This window comes from Amia ocellicauda, chromosome 1, assembly GCF_036373705.1.
Source record: "Amia ocellicauda isolate fAmiCal2 chromosome 1, fAmiCal2.hap1, whole genome shotgun sequence".
In the NCBI taxonomy this organism is placed as follows: Eukaryota; Metazoa; Chordata; class Actinopteri; order Amiiformes; family Amiidae; genus Amia; species Amia ocellicauda.
Genome location: NC_089850.1, coordinates 61,045,792 through 61,068,062, shown reverse-complemented (window position 1 = coordinate 61,068,062; position 22,271 = coordinate 61,045,792). Strand labels below are relative to the sequence as shown.

General features: G+C 45.0%; 1 protein-coding gene across 1 annotated transcript; it reads left to right on the top strand.

The window, feature by feature from the left end:
- Nucleotides 1–52: 52 nt before the first annotated feature.
- On the top strand, nucleotides 53–13,657 carry c1s.2 (complement component 1, s subcomponent .2). The gene is made up of 11 exons (XM_066712289.1): nucleotides 53–140; nucleotides 3,276–3,531; nucleotides 4,193–4,364; nucleotides 5,010–5,132; nucleotides 5,293–5,489; nucleotides 6,216–6,366; nucleotides 6,565–6,680; nucleotides 7,047–7,122; nucleotides 7,949–8,080; nucleotides 10,740–10,814; nucleotides 12,468–13,657. The coding sequence occupies exons 1-11, from the start codon at nucleotides 133–135 to the stop codon at nucleotides 13,289–13,291; spliced, it is 2,130 nt and encodes a 709-aa protein (XP_066568386.1). The 5' UTR covers nucleotides 53–132; the 3' UTR covers nucleotides 13,292–13,657.
- Nucleotides 13,658–22,271: the final 8,614 nt, after the last annotated feature.

The window sequence follows — 22,271 nt, the reverse complement described above, 5'->3', positions numbered from 1 at the left end:
TTTTGGAAGAGATATGACCGATTTTCGAGAAACAGAGGCACAGATGGAGAGAGAGAGAGAGAGAGAGAGAAAGAGAAATAGAGAGATAGAGTGGTACGATCAGTTGAATAACATACAGGCGGTTTCCTCACTATGATCAGGTGGGTCTGATATTTTACTAATTTCTTTCTGTTTCTCTCTCTCTTTCTCTTTGGAACGATCCATTTAGACTGGCTGATTCACTAAAAAGCTTGACTCCTAGAACTGGAATCCCATAAGGAACCAACATATCTATCTATCTATCTATAATATATTGTTAGATGATTAATGACCCATATATTTTCATAGACCAACAATGGTCCAATTTTCTTCAACATAAGTTACTTGCAATACATTTAAAGTCTATTGTTGTTTGTAATCTATGTGTTTATTTTATATGTTCAAAATATATACAACTTTTCTACCCACATTTTAAATGTGTCAAATAAATGTAGATTCTACACTGCAGTAGATTTGAAATATATCCCATGTGTATAAAAAATAAGGGTTTATGAAAAATATAAGGATCATGGTGTATTACGGTGAATTGTACAGCATGTTACAATTTAGAGCATAGTGTGTTACACTGCCTGTACTCCCACTCATGCACTAATTCACTCCTATATGGTGTGTAGAGGTGTGTTGTGCTGTAGTACAATGATATACAGTGCAGTATGTTACAATACATTACAGTACAGTGCAGTCTTTTACAGTATAGTACAGTACAGTCTATTATAGTACACTAGTATATTACAATAAAGTTCAGTAAAGTGTATTATATTTGCAGTATAGTACAGTTCAGTAGAATACAGTATACAGTACAATACAGTGCAGTATGATATATTCCAGTACACTATTGTGTTATATGGCTCAGTACAGTGAACAGACAGGAAGTGAGCACAGGGCTTGTATGCACAGGGGATTTCCATCCTCACCACTACACAACAGCACAGTCACACCTTCCTTCCAGATGAAGCGGATGACTTACTGTAAGAGGGGAACTGTTCGGCTCTCTATCTGCTTGTCTCTGTGTCTGTGTGTATAATAGTGTGTATAATAGTATATAAACTAGTTAAATAATAAATAAATAAAACTCCTGTGTGTGGAGTGGTCCCTGCCTGCCCCTCAGACTTGGACACAATGCCACACACTGGGCTGCCAGCTGGGCTGTGTCTCCCTCTCCCAGGAAGAGTTTAATTTTCTCGAAGTTGTTAATATTAGGGAAATGAGTAGGAAATTGTACATTTTTCAAAGTAGATCGGTATATAATTTTAAATGTAAGACTGCAGGAGAGAGTGCATCTCTGTGTCCACTTCTCCTGTTTCTCAGTGTCCACAGCGCCACTCCTCTCTGTGTCCACCTCTCCTGTGTCTCAGTGACCATAGCACCGGTCCTCTCTGTGCAACCAGGTCTTCAACTCTGCCACCAGGGTTTTTAGGCCTTTATATTGTAATGAGTCTGGTGGACTAGTTTTAGTATTGATAAGCAATGGATATCCATCTAATTCTACCATGCATGCATTGTTAGGAGTGTGTCTTTGGACTATGATTTTACACAATTCTGAATGCAGGGTTTCTCCTGGGTGTTTTTCCCATTCAGTGTAGTCTTGTTGACTGATTGGACCCACACTTCACTTCACGCAATAGGCCGGGTCACACTGTCGAAAATCAGATTCTGAAGGGTATTTTTATTCTGTACAAGTTTCTTCTGATGGCATAGAGAGTTCTGTTTTTTCCTTTCAGTTAATTCTCTGCCAGGCCGAAGCCGCCTGTCACACTGATTTTCAGGTCTAAGCAGATGTACTGTGTGGCCCGGTTCTGCTGCAGCTCCTGTTCAGTGGGCGACAGCAGGACTAGGTCATCTACGTAGACCAGGAACTTCATTTAACTCTTTTGGAGTAAAGTCATGGGCTCTAGACTGTTCCAACAACACCGCTAATGTAAATATTTAACAGCGTTGCATGCAGACTACAGCCCTGTGTCACCCCACGGCCTTGAGTGAAGAACTCTGTCCTTTTGCTGTGAATCTTTATTCACCTGTTTTCTGCTTATGGTGATTTTATTACATCATAGATTTTACCCCCCTACCACCACCCTCATGCCAAATGGATTCAAAAGCTTTCCTGAAGTCAATAAAACATGCAAATAGTTTCCTCTGGCTTGTTCATGAGAGTGTTCAGTGTGTAAATACGGCACTGTGTTGAGCTGCGCTTCAAGAATGGCAATATGAGCTCCCTGTAGCCTGAGGGGCAGTGGGTGGGCAATTGGGCATGCCCCCTCCTAAATCATGGAAATCTTCATTTAGGGTGGTGTTGTTAAGGTTTGAGTCTTCTGGGTCAGTGTCTGCTTCTTCCTTCTAGTATCCTAGATTGATTAATCCTGGTTTACATTTTTGTGGTGCAAATGCAACTGTGATTAAAAGTAATTTTGGGTTAAATAATTCTGGATTAGCACTAAACCAAGATTTTCTTAATCCATATTGTTGCATTCGGCACATAAACTGTCAGTTTCCAGCTGCCACTGGAGTTTGTAAGTAAACTACTACTGTCCTTTTATTGCCATTGTATTTAAATGTAAGATGTATATTAGTGTTTTATACTTTATCCATTTCTATTTTATCAGTCTTCACTGAATTATATATGTTGGTAATTGTAAATATATATATATATATATATATATATATATATATATATATATATATATATATATATATATATATCCTTTTCTTCCTGTTTTCTTTCTTCTGGTGATTCTCTGTCCTTCCCTTCTTTCCTTTCTTCTTACTTTCTTAATGTTTTTCCTTTCATTTTCCCTTTTTTCTTTCTTCCGTCTTTCCATTTCCTGTTACTCCTGTTTCTGTTCCTCTCTCCTCTGTGTCTCTGGGTCCTGGGTGGATCTTATTTTACAGATTCCTGTTGGTTACACTTCAGTGTGCTGATTATTGAAGTCATTTATGTAAATGTAATACCTAATTTCACCAAACAATAACACAAATATAACTTTTTCTTTTTTAGGGGCTTGTCTAGTGACCTCTCTCTCTCTCTCTCTCTCTCTCTCTCTCTCTCTGTGTGTCTCTGTCTCTGTCTCTGTGTGTCTCCCTCATATTATTATTATTATTATTAAAGAAAATCAGAGTCTGACTGATTGATACACTGACTAATTGATTGATTGATTGATACACTGACAGACTGACCCCAATAATCACTCAAGCACATACTAAAATGAACTACCCCCTCTCCCTGTCTCTCCTTCTCTCAGCTTTTCTCTTGTGCTCGTGCTCTCCCTGCCCCTATTCTCCCTCCCCCTCCCCCTCTACCTCCATTCCTCTTCCTCTCTCTCTCCCTCCCCCCTCTCCTCCCCTGGCTGGCTGCAGTCCCCTGGCTATCCTGAGGGATACCCTGCCGATGCAGAACACGTGTGGGAGCTCCTCGCCGCACACGGCTACTTGGTGCACCTGCACATCACTCACCTGGACCTGGAGGAGAGTGAGGGGTGTGCGCACGACTCACTCAATGTGAGAGAGAGAGAGAGAGAGAGAGAGAGAGAGAGAGAGAGAGAGAGAGTGTGGAGGGAAAAAGAAGGAGCGAGAGGGAGAATGAGGGAAAGGGTGGGAGAGAGAAGTTGAGAGTGAGTAAGATGGAGAGATGATAGACTGATGGCGCAAGAGAGGTAGAGAGGGAGAGAGTGATGGAGAGGGTGAATTAGAGGGATAGAGAGAGAGGTAAAAAAATGTACACTTCTCCATATTACTGATAATGAGGGGGGTTATTGTTCAGTCTGTTTACAGTGTGTTACAGTGTAGAGTACAGCACACTTCAGTGTTTTACAGATTATTGTACACTGTGCCATGTGTTATAGTTTACTGTACAGTATGTTACCTGGTAGTGTACAGTCTGTTGTACAGTGTGTGACAGTGTGTTGTGCAGTGTGTGTTGTGTTTGGTTGTGTTTTGGGAATCTTTTATTGGTCAGTACATGTGTGTCTGTGTGTGAAAAATGCAGTACAGTGTCTGAGCTGTGGTGCTGCACCAGGTTTTAATACCACAAAAAGCCAGGCTGCAGTACAGTACAGTGTAATAAGGTATATTATAATACAGTATGGTATACAAAAGAACAGTACAGTACAATACGAAACAGTTTAGAGTTTCTCTGTCTCTCCCCCTCTCTCTTCCTCAGGTCTCCTCTGACGGAAGGCTCCTGGTGTCTCTGTGTGGACAGCTCTCCTTCGAGGAGCTGCAGAGTCGTGTCAATCCCTTGCTCCACTCCTCCTCCCTCTATCTCTCCTTCCGCTCTGACTACTCCAACTCTGAGAGACACACAGGGTTCAAGGCACTATACACTGTACAGGGTGAGAGAGGAGGACAGGGATGGGAGAGAAATAGAGGGGCAGGAGTGGAGATGGGAGAAGGAGAAGGGGAAGGGGTGAGGGAGAGAGTGAAAGGGGAGGTTGGACGGAGGGAGGACTGGAGAGAGTGGTAGGGGAGAGGAGGGGAGCAAGAGGTAGAAAAGAGGAGATGGGAAAAGGGTGAGAGGGAGGGAAGGAGAGGGAGGTTTAGTGAGACAGGAAGAGCATGGGAGAGAGAGACAGGGAGGGGGAAGGATGAAGGAGAGGGAGAAGGAGAGAAGGGTAGAGGGAGGGAGAGAAAAGTAGGATTGGAGAAGGAGGGAAAGAGGGGAGGAAGGGAGGGGGGGACAGAAAGGAGAACAGTAAGGGTGAAAGAGGGGGAGGGGAGATGGAGGGGGGAAGGAGAGGAGGAGTGAAAAAGAAAGAGAAAGTTAATTTTGAAATCTGCTTTCTGAAAGTTTTCTCTCACTCCCACCTCTCTCCTCCTGCCTCTCTATTTCTCACTATTCTCCCTTTCAATCTTTCCCACCTGCCTTCCCCCTCTCCCCTTCTCTCCCCCTCTCTTCCTCTCTCTTCCACCCTTTCCCATTCTCTCCCCTCTGTCACCCTCTCCCCCCGTCTCTTCCACTCTCCCTCTCTCTCTGTCAGACATCGATGAGTGCTCAGACCCTGACAATCAGTGCTCTCAGTTCTGTAATAACTACATTGGTGGCTACTTCTGCTCCTGCCAGCCAGGCTACACCCTGGAGTCAGACCAGCACTCCTGTACATGTGAGTTCACACACCTTTAACAGTACAAATACACGAGTCAGTCAGAGTTACTGTACTGTAGTATCCAGTCAGTCACTCAGTGTTGCTCTCTCTCTCTTTCCCTCATCTCCCTCCTGCTACTCCTTTTTCCCTTCTCTTCCCCTTCTCTTCCCCCTCTCAGTGAACTGCAGTATGGACATGACAGGTACATCCAGGGGCTTGGTGTCCAGCCCGGGACATCCCCGCTACTACCCCGTTGAAGCATCCTGCTCCTACAGCCTCAGTGTGGATGAGGGCTACCAGTTCCAGCTGGACATCTTGTCTCCATTTGACATTGAGCGAGACAGAGAGACAGGGGACTGCATAGACAAACTAGTGGTGTGTACTGAGCTGAACTGAACTGGACTGTATTTGTGTGTGTCTGTGTGTCTGTGTGTATCAATAGGTTGTGAATGCAACCCCAGTAATCTGAAAAAGAGAAAACTACCCAAAGGGGGAGGGGTTAGGCCTATTACCATGGTACCTCAGAAGAAATATTTGACTATCAAAACTGCCTATAGGCCAGTCTGTGTGTCATACAAACCACCCTTCGCTGACTGATTCTTCCTCTCTGCCGGGAGTCTGAATTCCCAAGTGGCATTACAGCCTTTGGGTAGCATTTGCAATCCATCATTATCTTTCAAGTTGAAAAGATTGCCCAAAGGGGAGTGGCTACTGTATAATCAAACTGTTGCAAAGGAGTTCTACAGTCAAACACTACTGGGATACAATAGAATAGTACTGACTGGGGCAGAACACAGCTTCTGCACACTACAGTCAGACACTAGCAGAAGAGATCATTCTGACTTCTGGTAGGAGAAATACATCAATGCATATTAATAAAACAACAGCCGTTACAGTATAACTGAGGGAAAATATACTCTCTGTTCTGCTCCAGCAGGGCCCGGTTCTGCTGCAGCCCATTTCGGGGGTGACAGCAGCACCAGGGCATCTGTGTAGAGCAGAAACTTGATCTCTTTGTTGTGTAGAGTGGGGCCAGGGGCTGCAGACTGCTCCAATATGTGGCCAACTCTTTCTTTTTCTCTCTCTCTTGCTTTCTCTCAGATCCAGACCCCCTCTCAGGAGATCGGTCCTTTCTGCGGGGACCAGCCCCCCCCTTCCCCCTTGCTGACTGGATCGCATCAGCTAAAGATTCTGTTCAGTTCTGATGGGGGCGGGGCCAACACTGGCTTCACACTGACCTACAGTATCAAGGGTAACCAGAAAGAGACAGCGAGCGAGGGAGAGGAAGCATCTTGTTCAAAAGGGAAAAGGGAAAATTGGTTTGCAGTTTTGGAGGGAGAGTGGGGAGACAAACATGAAAGAATCGGGGTACTGTAATAAGACGGTGAATTTGAATTATATGTTACTGATGATTTTTTCTGGTTGGGGGGGTGATGATTGTGTGTTCCAGCCAAGACCTGCCCCAGTACAGTGACAGCCCATGCCTCCCTGGACCCCTCCAAGGCCATGTACGAGTACGGAGATACAGTGACTGTGCGCTGTGAGCTGGGCTTTGAGATCAGCATGGTGTGTACAGACACTGGACCACTGTAAAGAGATAAGATACTGGTATACACACACACTGATACACACCCTGATACAATCACTGATACACATTAATTAATATACAGCTCTGGAAAAAGATAAGAGACCACTTAACATATTAATTCTTCCCAGAGCTGTATGTTTAATTAATAACAATAGAAATTAAACAATCATGGCGTGATATTTAAACATCTCTTTAAACATTCCTTTCTCTATCTTCCTCACTTCCATATGTCTCTCCCCACTCCCTCCTCTTTCTCTCTCTCCCACCCTTTCTCTCACACTCTCTTTCCCTCTTGTACTGCCTTTCTCTCTCTCCCCTCTCCCTATCTCTCTCTCTCTCTTTAGCAAGTTGAGATGAAGACATCCTACACATCCTCCTGCCAACGAACTGGAGTCTGGAGCCCCATTTACCAGTGCCAACGTACGTAATCATGAACTAATAATCAATAATCTTCATTTTTTAAATAAAAAAAATAGCAAATTGTAGATATTTATATGTTATTTAACAAGCAAATTAATTGGGAAACTTATGTTGTATGAAGCTAATGAACTCAATCTAATGCATTATTTCAATATATGATTCAAAAACTACATCAATAAAGCATTTCAGTACCTGTCCATAGCTGTCAAGGATTACCATTCTTCATCTATTTAAGTATTTGTTTATTAGCAGACAACCAACCACAACTTACTTACTTACAACTTTTGCCAGAAACATTTTTGAAAGCAATAAACTGATGAATAATTAAACATTCAACTGATTAATTAATAAAGCAGCTAATACAGTGGTCCAGCTGCAAGTTCTCATGGGCAATGTAATATTTTATTTTTGTATATAGGGCATGTGATTTAGCCTTAGTAATCAAGAAACTGTAGTTAAAGTCTTCAGGTGGCGCTCCACAAACTAGTTAACGTCTTGGTGGTCTTCAGGGGGTCTTCAGGGGTAGCCTTCAGACTCACCAAGATAAAAAGCTGGTGAGACTCACCATAAATGCTGTGGACAATATGGCTGCCAATTCTTAGTCCTTGAGCCTGGGGACACCACATTTCATATGTTAGTGGAGCCAGAGACCGCAAATAATTTCAGAAATGTTAAGCATACAGTACACACTTACACACAGTCACAGTACATGTACACAGAAACACACACAGTAATACAAACGGAAACACTCAAAGACACAAAGACAAAGGCACACACACACTTTGTGACCTCAGAACTCACACAGATGTTCTGTCTTCTGTTCCAGCTGTGGATTGCAGCTCCCCAGACCTTCCTGACCATGGGCTGCTACGACTGGTCGGTGGGGAGCTGAGAACAAAGTACCTAGATACAGTGCGCTATGAGTGCACATCCAGACACTACACCCTGGAGGGTGAAGGTAAAATTGACTGACTCTACTGCTGCTGCTGAAGCTATTATTATTATTGTTATAATTATAATTTATTTATTAGCAGATGCCCTTATCCAGGGTGCTTACACTTTAAACAATACATATTTTATGTGGAGTAATTCAATCAGTACAAAATACAATAAGCCTACATCCTAGTACAATGAGGTGACAAGTGCAGACATATTGGAATTAAGTCCTAGGTATATGCTTAATGGATGGGAAGTCACAGTAACGCATTAGAAATGTTAAAAATACACAGTTTAATAATGTGCAAAAGAAGAAGCATGTGCGAGAGAGACACCAGATGAGCCGCAGAGTGAGCTGGAGCGGGCGGGTGGTAGTTGCAGGCAGGCCAGCCAGGAGGGAGCTGCAGTAGTCCAGGTGGGAGAGGACCAGGGACTGGATGAGCAGCTGAGTCGAGTAGTCGGTGAGGGATAGTTATCCATTGAGTCGAGAAACTGCCCAGAAGGGAAGGGGTGTGAGTATACCCAATGCGTTGTGCGAAAGGCCGGCAGCAGAGAGATAAGGAGGCTGCCGCAAGGCCACAGCCAGATGGGGCAAGCCCCCAACTTCATCAGTAGAACAGCCAAAGTATGGGAGAGGTCAGGGTCCGAACCCTACTGTGAAGAAGTTATAATGGCACATCCGAGGCCATGGACAATGAGAACGAGCTTGACCAATGTTTCATAGACAGACAAAAACTAGGGGGGGAGCAGGGCTCGACCACTGACACTGGACAGGAGGCCTGGGCCAACACGGGATGTCCTATCATGAGAGCTGGGCTCGTCACTTGATTTTAACAATAACAATAATACATAATGATTATGTCAGTTATGGCATTATGATTCCTCGTCAACTCTTTTTGTTATACTACATATTCGTTTGAACACTATGGGGTCTAGAGCCTTTAGCTATACACTCACCTAAAGGATTATTAGGAACACCATACTAATACTGTGTTTGACCCCCTTTCGCCTTCAGAACTGCCTTAATTCTACGTGGCATTGATTCAACAAGGTGCTGAAAGCATTCTTTAGAAATGTTGGCCCATATTGATAGGATAGCATCTTGCAGTTGATGGAGATTTGTGGGATGCACATCCAGGGCACGAAGCTCCCGTTCCACCACATCCCAAAGATGCTCTATTGGGTTGAGATCTGGTGACTGTGGGGGCCAGTTTAGTACAGTGAACTCATTGTCATGTTCAAGAAACCAATTTGAAATGATTGGACCTTTGTGACATGGTGCATTATCCTGCTGGAAGTAGCCATCAGAGGATGGGTACATGGTGGTCATAAAGGGATGGACATGGTCAGAAACAATGCTCAGGTAGGCCGTGGCATTTAAACGATGCCCAATTGGCACTAAGGGGCCTAAAGTGTGCCAAGAAAACATCCCCCACACCATTACACCACCACCACCAGCCTGCACAGTGGTAACAAGGCATGATGGATCCATGTTCTCATTCTGTTTACGCCAAATTCTGACTCTACCATCTGAATGTCTCAACAGAAATCGAGACTCATCAGACCAGGCAACATTTTTCCAGTCTTCATCTGTCCAATTTTGGTGAGCTTGTGCAAATTGTAGCCTCTTTTTCCTATTTGTACTGGAGATGAGTGGTACCCGGTGGGGTCTTCTGCTGTTGTAGCCCATCCGCCTCAAGGTTGTACGTGTTGTGGCTTCACAAATGCTTTGCTGCATACCTCGGTTGTAACGAGTGGTTATTTCAGTCAAAGTTGCTCTTCTATCAGCTTGAATCAGTCGGCCCATTCTCCTCTGACCTCTAGCATCAACAAGGCATTTTCGCCCACAGGACTGCCGCATACTGGATGTTTTTCCCTTTTCACACCATTCTTTGTAAACCCTAGAAATGGTTGTGCGTGAAAATCCCAGTAACTGAGCAGATTGTGAAATACTCAGACTGGCCCGTCTGGCACCAACAACCATGCCACGCTCAAAATTGCTTAAATCACCTTTCTTTCCCATTCAGACATTCAGTTTGGAGACCACACCCCTAAATGCATTGAAGCAACTGCCATGTGATTGGTTGGTTAGATAATTGCATTAATGAGAAATTGAACAGGTGTTCCTAATAATCCTTTAGGTGAGTGTACTGCTCCTTACTTATGGAATTCCCTTCCTCTGGACATTCGTAACAGTGAAAGTATTTTTAAAATTAATCTTAAAACTTACCTTTTTAAATTGGGTTTTTTATGATTGTGTATGAGTTCATATTTTGTATCTTCCAATGTTTTATTGTATATCATAGTATTGTTTGCTTAATGTTGTTATTGTTAATGCTTTTATGGATGACTCTTTTGTGTTCTGTTTGTAAGGTGACCTTGAGTGTCATGAAAGGCACCTATAAATAAAATGTATTATTATTATTATTATTATTATTATTATTATTATTATTATTATTATGATTGATTATTACAATCAATATGATGATAATTTATAATAATGACAATGCTAGTGTTAATCACTCTCTGATAGGAGTCTATATTACTCTCTGTGGTCTATGTCTCTATCTCCCTTTTTACCCATTCCTCTCTATTTCTCCCCTCTTGTCCCCCCTCTCCCTCTCTCACTCTCTCTTTTCCACCTCTTCCTCTCCCTACTTCACCCTTTCTTACTTGTCCAGCTGTCTACAGATGTGATCCTGAAGGTCATTGGAGGTCAGGTAGTGGCAGTATTGATCCACCAGTATGTGTCCCTGGTAAGAGGCAAACTCACTATATACTCTGTAATACTTAATGTTTATGCTATACTATTTTCTTCTCTGTGTTAAACACCATATACTCTACTACTACTGAATACAGATAGGTCCATAAATATTTGGACAGTGACACAATTGTCTTAATTTTGGCTCTGCATGCCACCACAATGGATTTGAAAGGAAACAAACAAGATTATTATTATTATTATTATTATTATTATTATTATTATTATTATTATTATTATTATTAGTAGTAGTAGTAGTATTAGCAGTAGTAGGATTATTAGTATTATTAGTATTATTAGTAGTAGTATTATTATTTATTTCCTGGCAGACACCCTTATCCAGGGTGACTTACAAAATATAAGTGTAATACAAAGTGCAAAAATACAGTTCAGTACAAGGCATAAACATTACAAATTCAAATTTACACAATACAGTGCAATTCAAAGCAAAATACATTTTACAAATTCCAATTTACACAAGCGAATTCAATAAATGAGGTCTTACATCCTGGATAGTAAAAGCTAATGGCAGACAAGATGTTAGGTCACAGTCAAGGGCCAAGGGAAAGGGAGCATAGGGGAAATCAAAATAACAATATGAGTACTAGTAACGCAAGAAGTATGATAAAACATTGTAAAGTGCTATCTTACAGGAGAGTAAAGGACTAATATTACAAGTACTGTCTGAAAAGATGTGTTTTGAGTAAGCGTTAGATGTGTTTTCCTGCTTGTTCTTGCAACGTCTTGCGTTCAGAGAGAGCAAAAACATTAGGTGTGGCCAAATCAACTATTTGGTACATTCTTAAAAAGAAAGAAGGGACACCAATAGGCCTGGAAGACCACAGAAAACAACTGTGGTGGATGACAGAAGAATTACTTCCCTGGTGAAGAAAAACAGTTGGCCAGATCAAGAACACCCTCCAGGAGGTAGGTGTATCAGTGTCAACAATCAAGAGAAGACTTCACCAGAGTAAATACAGAGGGTTTACCACAAGATGTAAACCATTGGTAAGCCTCCAAAACAGGAATACCAGATTAGTGTTCTAAAGAACCCTGTACAGTTCTGGAACAACATCCTATTGACATATGGGACAAAGATTAACTTGTACCAGAATGATGGGAAGAGTATGGAGAAGGGAAGGAACTGCTCATGATCCAAAGCATACCATCTCATCTGTGAAGCATGTTATTGCATGGGCATGTATGGCTGCCAAGGGAACTGGTTACCTTTTATTTATTGATGATGTGACTGCTGACAAAAGCAGCAGGATGAATCCTGAAGTGTTTAGGGCTATATTATCTGCTCAGATTCAGCCAAATGCTTCAAAACTCATTGGACAATCACCTGACCTGAATCCAATTGAGCAGCATTTCACTTGCTGAAGGCAAACCTGAAGGCAAAACACCCCAAGAACAAGCAGGAACTAAAGACAGCTGCAGTGCAGGCCTGGCAGAAACAAAGGGGAAGAGACAAAATTATGTGGAACACAAAGGAGTAGTGCAAACATTTTGATTTATTCCAAAGTACTGTTGGAAGAGCAGGATTAAGCAAACATCCCTCTTCCCCTGCCCCCTCTCCACCTCTCACTGTCTGTCTTGCACTTTCCCTCTCTCTGTCCCTCTCTCTCTCTCCATCTCCCTCCTTCAGTTTGTGGTGAGCCAGATTCCACGTCTTCCTCCTCCTCCTCCTCCTCCTCTCTCTCCATGGGCCGTATCTTCGGGGGGGCATTGGCGGAGAAGGGCCAGATCCCTTGGCAACTGTTCGTGCCCAATCCCCGGGCCGGAGCCAGTCTGATCAGTGACCAATGGGCTCTGACCGCTGCCCACGTGGTGCCGGGTATCAAGGAACTGGTTCTGTATGGGGGAATGCTAGACGTGGGCGGAATCGAGAGAGGAGGGGACGGGACTTCAGAAAACGCCATCTTACTGGAGAGCAACAAGATCTTCGTCCACCCAGAATATAAACATGGCTCTAGCTTCGACAATGACATTGCCCTGATCAAACTGAAGATGCGTGCCCCGCTGGGTCCCAACCTGCGCCCCATCTGCCTCCCCCAGAGACAGGACGATGGGACAATGACCACTGGACGTCTGGGGATGGTGTCTGGCTGGGGCAACACAGAGGAAAGGAAGTTGAGCTCCAAGCTTCTATCTGTGGAAGTCCCGGTCATAGACAGGGAGATTTGTGGGAAGAGGAAAGATGGCAGCAGTCATGGTGGCAGATTGAGTTTCACAAAGAATATGTTCTGTGCCGGGGAGCCAGGGAAGGACAGCTGTAAGGGGGACAGCGGAGGCCCCTTTGCCCATAGGGAGAGGCTGGGACCAAGGGAAGGGGGCCAGGTGAGCTGGGGGCCCTACCGGCAGTACGGGGTGGTGTCCTGGGGGCCCATGTGTGAGGAAAGGGGCTACTACACTAAAGTTGACAACTACCTGGACTGGATCAGAGAGACTATGGAGAGGGAAGGGAAATAGAGGGTGTGAGAGAGAGAGGAGGAGAGAAGAGAGAGGGAGGGAGGGAGTGATAAAGAGGAGAGAAGGATGGAAGATGGAGAGGAGGAGAGGGGGGATGGTGATAGAGAAGATAAGGGGTTAGAGAATGGAAAGATTTTATTATTAGAATAGAGGGATGAGAGAGAGCGAGGGTGAGGGAGAGCTGAGGGAGGAGGGGACAGAGAGTCCAAGGCAGGAAAAGAGAATGAGATTGAGAGGCAAGGAGAGATAGAGAGGATGAGTGATATTAGCTGACATTATTTTCAGTGAGATCAGATTTCTGTGTGGTTGTGCATTGTGTATTGACAGTCTGCTGACTTCCTGCTGCAATAAACTGCTATAAGCACACTACAGCACTATGTGTCATTATATTACAGTGCCCTACACTACAGTACACTATATTACAGTACCCTACACTTCAGTACATTATATTACAGTACCCTACACTACAGTACACTATATTACAGTGCCCTACACTTCAGTACATTATATTACAGTACATTATATTACAGTGCTCTACACAAGATAGCATTGGATTACTCTGTTCTGCACTGAACACCAAATATTACAATTAATGAACCAAAATATTCTGGGTTACTCAATTACATCCTGAGGGAACAACTTTCATGAACTAGTTTCTAATGAAGTGGGTTCACATCAGTGCTGTGTCCTCAGTCAGTTTTGTTCATTAATGGGTTAATGAGCTACATTAATTAGTGAGCAATTAAGAAAGGGGTTAATGGCCCCAATGTTAGTGAGAGGCTTTGGAATTTGAACTCAAACAGACACAGTGATTAAACAACACACACTCTGTCTGTCTGTCTCTCTCTCTGTCTGTCTGCCCCCCCCGTGTCTTTCTGTCTTACTCTCTCTCTCTGTCCAACTCTCCGTGTCTCTCTCTCTCCCTCTCTCTGTATCCTTGTCTCTCACCCTCTGTCATTCTATTTTTCTCTCCTTGCCCCCTTTTTTTTCTCACTCTCTGTCGCTCTCTCTCAAGCACATACACACAGACACACATATACATAGTCAAAGACAGCATGGGGACAGTCATAATACTTTCGGGGTGAGTATTATTACCATTATTAATATTATGATCATATCATTATATATATATATATATATATATATATATGTATACATACATTTCAATATAGAGAAAACACACTGAGTTCAAAATATGCTTTAACTTATATGTGGAATATAATTATTGCCAAATATACATATAATATTTCTATAAAACATATTACTTTTAACATTGCACTGTGGTGATATGAACGGGCCTCAAGTCTTAGACGACTGTATCCTCTATCAGCTATCATTCCACCGACCAGACCATTATATATGTTAGCTTGTCTAATTATATGACTGGACAAAGTTAACATCTTAAAATGGGATGCTTACATTGTATGCCGTTAATTTTGAATGACCTCTAATACCTTAATTATGAAGGCGTGGTTGTTGTGTTTGTTGTGTATTCTACCTGCAGTTATACCTGCAACTGCTTAGCATTTTGGTGTATAAGCTGTTAATAAATGCTGTTTAATTCGTCAATTTGATTTTGTTTTATTGTTATGAAAAAGATGGAGTTTGCTTCAAAATATTTGTGCTTAATCAATTTTGTAAAACAATAATCTACTGTCACCAAGACAAACCTGTTTCTTCTAGCAGAGCAGGGAAACGGACCCAGGATATCCAGCGCAACCCACACCAACCAAGTACTGTTGCAGGGGACTTCCTGGTGGTGCAGGCATCACAGAAGTCTTCCACATCCCGTCTGCACTACATTACTTGTCATTTAGCAGATGCTCTTATCCAGGGTGACTTACATTTGTACCCATTTATACAGCTGGAAATTTCACTACAGCAATCTAAGTGAAGTACCTTGCTCAAATCCCCAGCTCACCCGACACCCGAAGTTCGGCTTCCCTCTGGTCACAACGGGCACATTATCTGCAACCATCATCCGCACAGGGCCTCCTGGACATGCTGTCTGCATTCCCACGATAATAGGAGGAGAGTCCCAAAATCGCTTTTAGCTGTCTCAAGCTGGTGGGTTAGGGGCAGCCCCGGGCGGCCTCAATCTTGTCCACCTCAGTCGTGATCCCGTCCCCACTCACCCGGTGGCTGAGAAGGACACATCTCTCTGCAGCAGGTGGCACTTCTCCGGATGTAGCTTCAGCCTGGCCTTGGTCACCTTCTCCAGGACCTCCCTCAGTGCAGTTTTGGCTTCCGCAAAGCTGCTCCCATGAACCAGCAGGTCGTCCACGTAAACCAGGCAGCGTGTGGGGGGCACTTCAGCGAGGACCCTCTCCATCAGCCACTCGAACGTTGCCGGGACATTGCAGAGGCCGAATGGCATGGCTGTGAGCTGTCACAAGCCAGGCCCCCATGGAGAAAGCAATCTTGTGTCTTGCCCCTGGGGTCAGAGCCACCTGCCAGTAGCCGTTCCGCATATCCAGTGAGGAGAACCACTTCGATCCTGCCACCAGGTCAAGGCACTCATTGATGTGGGGAAGGGGATGGGAGTCTTTCAGGGTCACCTTCGTTCAAGCGTCGGTAGTCCACGCAGAACCACCTCTGGCCATCCTTCTTATGCACCACGAAATTGCCACGAGGTTGATGGGGAAAGGTGTGTCGGAGGAGGGGCGAGGGTCCAGGCCTGTGGCTTGCATCTCCGGGACTGGAACAGGAGCCGGTGATGTCCCTTCTACATTGGCCCCCCTCCCGTTTCCCTGTAGGCTAGGGCTTGGAGTTCCAGCAGAGCAGAACCGCTGGATGTGTCCCGCTTGTCCACAGCGCCAGCATCTGGGGGGTTGGTGGTCAAAGCGCTGGATGGCATCCCCAGCTGCCATTTCGGCAGTTTCCAGCTGTCGTGTAGGCCATGGACGAGCCCTGGGACTCCTGTCCAGTGTCCTGGTCACCGCTCCTTCTTCCAGCACCTTCTCCACAACCTTCGCCTGCTTTAAAGCCTGCTCCAGAGAAGCAGGTGCACTCAGACGCATATGGTGACGCAGGGGCTTGGGGGTCAGGCCACGGAGGAACGCTTCTGTCGCCAAGTCCTCCTGGGCTTCAGCTGTGAAGGTGGGGTAGCCCTTCTGGGTGAGGTAGCACACCTCCGCGTCAAACATGCCCAGCTTCTCCCCGGGTTGGTGGCTACAGGAAGCCAGGCGCTGGCGCAGATTGACCGCGTCCCCAAAACGGCGTTCAAGCGCTGCAACTATAGCCTGGCTATCAGCAAGTTCAGTCTCATTCAGGTCCTGCAGGGCCTATAGTGCTTCCCCCTCCAGGGCTGCTGTCAACTGCACCGCTCTCTCCCTCGGGTTCCAGCCATTTGCCTGGGCCACCATCTGAAACTTAGCCCAGTAGGCTTCCCAGTCTTCCCGTCCGTCATATTGCCTGACCTTCACCTACATGTGGTGGTCTGTCAGCCCCCTCTGTTCTGCAACCCGTCCTGGGTCTCCTATGTATGCAGTCTCCCTGCTGCTGGCGGAGCAGCGGCCATGTCGGGCCCTATCTAAGTACAGTTCATCTAGGCACGCTATTGCAGTGTCGTACACCAGAGTTTGCTCCCCCAAAGCTTGCTCAATTGCCCCGAACTCCTCTTTATTTAAGTGCCTCGTTAACTGTATCAGTCTCATAGCGCTGCTCCAGTTATTTACATTTGTCTTGTTTTACACTCTCCTGCCCAGCACCCTCTATGCTGTTGTTGAACATGGCTGCCATCTTACGCCCCGTCTCGTTTTTCCCCACAATGGCCACATTAACTTTTCTCCCGTGGTGTCTCAGCTCCTCCAGCACTGCTCTCACACTCTCTCCTTCCCCATCGTGTCTGGGTGCCGCTCCGAAGCGCTCCGTTGTCTGCTCCATCTTGAGACCGGCCGCGTAGGCTGCATCCCACGTCTCTGACACCATTGTAGCGGACGGGGGTCTCTTTTATTTGTTTCTAAATGACGGACAGCAGACAACTGTTCAGAGCAACGTTGGGAGTTTATTGCCCTTTTTAAACAGAACTAGGGACCCCTATGGCTGGGGCCCACGCCAAAATAACAACAACAAACCTCTCTCTAACTCATTGAATGCATGCGGTCTCTGACGCTGCTCACTCGCACACAGCATCCGCTCACTCTCGCTGCTTTGTGCCAACTGCCTCTCCTCAGTTGCAATTCCCTCCTCTCAATTCCCCGTCAGAACCCAGCCTGACCGAGCGCAACCTAGCCCCGGTTAAAAGGAGAAGTAATTGGCAACTATATACAATCTCCCGCCCCCACCCCCCCAGGCATAAGCCTGCCTTACAATACATGGAACACAAAAACAGATCCCCTGCTTTGGTCAGGTCGCTACAATATATTTATTAAAAATGACAGGTGTTTATTTACAGAAAATACAAGTTATTGTATTATGCGATATACAAAAAAAAATCTGCAAAGCTGCAAAGTCGCGTTTGTCTCCACAGCGAGTGGACTTTTGAACTGAAATAATGAGTGGATTATACATGCACTTTCAATCAGCAAGAGGAGCAACATGGATGTTATTTTACCAGCTTTCCTGGCAAGGAGGATGGACTGTGTGCATCCCGGTCTGGTACAGGAGAGAAGCTACTAGCGTTACGTTAAGTAAGACAAAGTTTTATTTTCACAGCTTGTAAATTAACTTGTTAATAGCGATTAGCTGTGGGATCTGTGCCGATTGGGTTCAATCGGGTCTGTGTGTCCCGGCTGGGTCCGGGTCCAGATTTCAAATAATAGTTGGGTCCGAGTCGGGTCCGGGTAGCACATTTTCGTCATTTGTCGGTTCTGCACGGGTCCGGGTCCAAACTTTCAAATATTAGTCGGGTCCGGGTCGGTTCCGGATAGCACATTTCCGGGTCTCTTCGGGTTCGGGCACACATTTTTGGACCTGTGAAGACCTCTACCCCCCACAGCATAACAGAGCCTCTGGACCCCCTCACTGTAGGGGTCAAGCAGTCAGGCCTGTACTGTTCTCTTGGTATCGCCACACATGCACTCGCCCACTTGTCCAGAACACGAGCCAGTTGACAGGGTTGGGAAGTAAAGGAATACAAGTAGTGGTGTTAAGTAGTCAGATACCATAATTTTGATACTTGTATTTCCGTTACGTTGCTCCTGTCAGACAAGTATTCTGATTACCGATACGTTTGTAAAAACAGTAAGAGATTACTGATTACTTATACATAATTTACATCAAAGTGTACAAGTGTAAGGGAATCTGAAGGGGCCTGTGTGTAGTATTTTTGCAACATTGTTTTCACAATAATGTGTTAATTGCATAAACAAGATGCATAGCATTCCTCACTTGTTGATACTTAAAAAGAAGGAACTAATTGCATTGATTTCAGACTGTTTTCGGTGCTGGTGAATTGAAACCAGCGATAACAATAATATGGATAGCAATACATGTCGTTTAAAGCTCCTTTGCTTGATCCGTGTATGTTCACAGAACAAAATAAACTGTAGTTTAAAAGCATTAAACGTACTTACAATTTACAGACAACATACCTATTTAAGTTTTTAAGAAAATGTGTTTCACAATATCAGTGATTAGCAGAAAATTGAAACCAACTCCTGCATTAAAATGACTGAACATCATTCACCTTCTTTGACATTAATACATTATTGATATGTCTGATTTATGTCGGTTTGTAAAAAAAAAGGGTATCAAGATCAGGACCTGCGGGGGCAGAAAGGGGCAAAGCCACCTCAGTTGGAATATTGTGCACTTCGCCAGCAATTCGAACACTGACCGCATCCCCCCCCACCCCCCCACCCCCCCCAATCTGATTACATTACTGACTTGGAATAATGTATTGGATTAGGTTACAGATTATTTTCAAAGCAAAGGTAATGAGTATTCTGTAACGGAATACTTTTTAAAAGTAACCCTGCCATCCCTGCCAGTTGAGCAGTCTTTGTGACTGAAGCTCCTGCCTTAATGACCCCTCTTTCAAAGTCACTTAGATCCTTTCCTCTTACCATCTTGCTCCAAAATCAAGGTTGACTGGGCCTGCTCAGCATTTATATACATGCCACAGAGCATGACAGGATGTTAATTGCTTAATTGTGTCATGCAGTACATCTGTTTGGAGGCATCTGCATTCGTTATGTTTCTCCACTCATTTATTCAGATTTTTCCTTTAATTTGTCACCCGTCTGTACATGTATAGGATGATGGACATTTACCTTTTTGTTCCTGCTTCAGGTCGTTGTCATGCTGAAATGTAAACTTCCGTTCCAGTTTAATCTTTCTTGCAGAGGACAGAAGCTTTTTTGTAACAAGTCTGTTGCATTATTACAATGTTATTACAGTAATTAAAAGCATGCAATAGATATTATTTTTAGACACTCTTATTAAAATGTTACTACAGTTTAATTAAACTCTTTCTTTCATTCTCTCTCTTTCCTGCTTGCTTTCTTTCTCTCTCTCTCTGCTCCTTGTATGGGTGGCAGGTGGGAGGGGCCATTGCTGAAGGGGGATGGGAGGCACGGCCAACTTCCTACAGGGGGCTGCATTGACCTTCTGGCTGATCGAGAGTGCCCCCTTCCTCAAAATACTGTTTTTATTGTTTAAGTATTTTACATTTGCGAAAATAAAAACATTCAAAATTGTAATACTTATGATTAAAATAAAATAAAATCCATCTCTAAAATCACTTAAAACTATTAAAATCAAAAGTGATTTAAAGAATCAAAATAACAAAAGAAACTCAAGATAAACGTGCAATAAACTAATCGAAACAAATAAACTGTGTTTAGATGACAAACTACCAAACCAACAAAACAGTCAAATGCATTAAAATAAACGGGAAATGCATCAGATAAATCAATAAAATAACAAAAATGTCAAAGAAACAAAAACAAAAAAATCTGATGCATTTGAATGATAAACATAACGGTTAATGCATTTGACAAAGAAAATAAAAACAACCAAACAAAACAAGTGGATTTAAAATCAATACATTTCATTAAAACCAATTAAGAAACATTTTAAAAAAACAAATCAGTCATCAATAAAAGCAATAAAAAATCTTAGACTCGGGCTCCAGCAGGGGGTTGTATCCGTCCCAGGAGGTGGGGTCCCATCACGGGATCCTAAGCTTCCCCAGATCTTGATGATGCCAGTTCTTGAAGGCTTCCTCCTTGCCCCTCTGGTGGATCTCCAGATTGACATAGTCTTGTACTAGTACCATGCCCCTCCGCGCGATGACAACTTGGTCCAGCTCCTGCTTATTGAAGAGACAGATGTTCCGTCCCTCCCACAGGGCCTGTTTCACTGCGCAGACGACATGCCACCAGCACCTCAGGGTTGAAGATGTTATTCCCCTCGCTGGTCCATAAAGGATCTGCTGGGCAGTCGCCCGCACAAGAACAGCAAACCTGCGAAGGAACGGGAAAAACAAGAGCCAGACCTGCAAGCGGAGGGGCAGTCCCTAAAGATGTGAGTCTCTGTCTCCCTTCCTAGGCAGCACTCATAGGGCCAGGTGTCAAACGGGGCCAGGTCCCTTCTGTACATGAACACTTGGGTGGGGAGACACCGACTCACAGCCATCCAGGAGACATCTTTCTGTGTATTCGTGAGGCAAACTTGTGTAGCCTTAGCCCAAATATTCTGGCAGGTTTCGGGAGGAATATCTTCTATTCTGCTGTTCTCCTGGGTAGATCTCATCTTGCTATAGATGGTCTTGTAGTCCCAGGAGACCAGCGCGGCTTTGTGGAGGACTACTTCGAGTGCAAAGGCTCGGAGCGCCCTGTAGAACAGCGGGGGATCCCATGAGTGCGGCCTGGTGTTATCCATGGCGCAGAGGCCGAGTGGTCTCAGGCTGCTGCCAAAATAAAAGCTCCAGCCGTGGATCTTCCTTTGAACATTAGTTAAGGCTTCCTCCCAGCTCCGGGTGCCCGTGTTGGTCCCGTCGATCGTGATCCTCAGAACCTTGATTAATGGCTTTACAGGGAACATGGTTGGCGGGCCCCGGCCGGCAGGCCATGCCTGAGAGAGGTAGACCTCGCTCTTGACCCTATTGACAGCAGCCCCCATCACCCTGCAGAAGCAGTTCCTCCACCCTGGCCACGGACGGCGCATCCGTGCAGACCACAGCCACATCGTCCATGTAGGCCAGGGCTTTCAGTTGCTCTCCGGTCACAGGTTTCCATCTCCCGGGCGTCCCGGCGGATCGCCTGCATGAACGGCTCCAAACAGAGGACGTACAGCAGGGCCGACGAGACAACCTTGTCGAACCCCCGACCTGACCGGAAATGGACCCTGCTGCTTGGGCTTCTGTAAATTATCTTAACCCATCTCCTCAGGCCAAGAGCGAGACCCATCCTCTCCATAACAAGCTGCAGGTATTCGTGGCCCACTCTATCGAAGGCTTTCTCCTGGTCCAAGCTGATCAGGACCAGGGGAGGCCTTCTCTCATTTGAGTAGGCCACAACATCCCTGAGCAGCATGGCATTGTCGTCCGCCGATCTCCCCCGGGCACCACAGACCTGGTCGGGACCCACGACTTGAGGGAGTGGCCGCTGCAGCCGGAGCGTAAGTGCTTTGGCCAGTATCTTGTAGTCGGTGCACAGGAGACTGACCGGCCGCCAGTTCTTCAGATCCTTAGGATCTCCCTTCTTATGGAGAAGAGAAAGAATACTCTTCTCCATAGACGGGGCCAGTCTACCCTCACTGTACACCAACCCCAAGACCTGTGCCAGATCTTCTTGAAGCACCTCCCAAAAGATCTTATAGAATTCAGCAGGGATCCCATCGGGACCCGGTGTCCTTCCAGAGTTGAGACCCTATCACCTGGGAGAGTTCAGTGGTGGTGATCTCTGGATTCTCCTCCGCCTCCTCACCCCCCTCCTTGCGGGACTCCAACAGGGACAGAAAGTGATGGATCAGATTTTGATCCACCACCTTCTGATCGTAGAACTCCCTGTAGAAGTCCCGCACCACTGTCTCA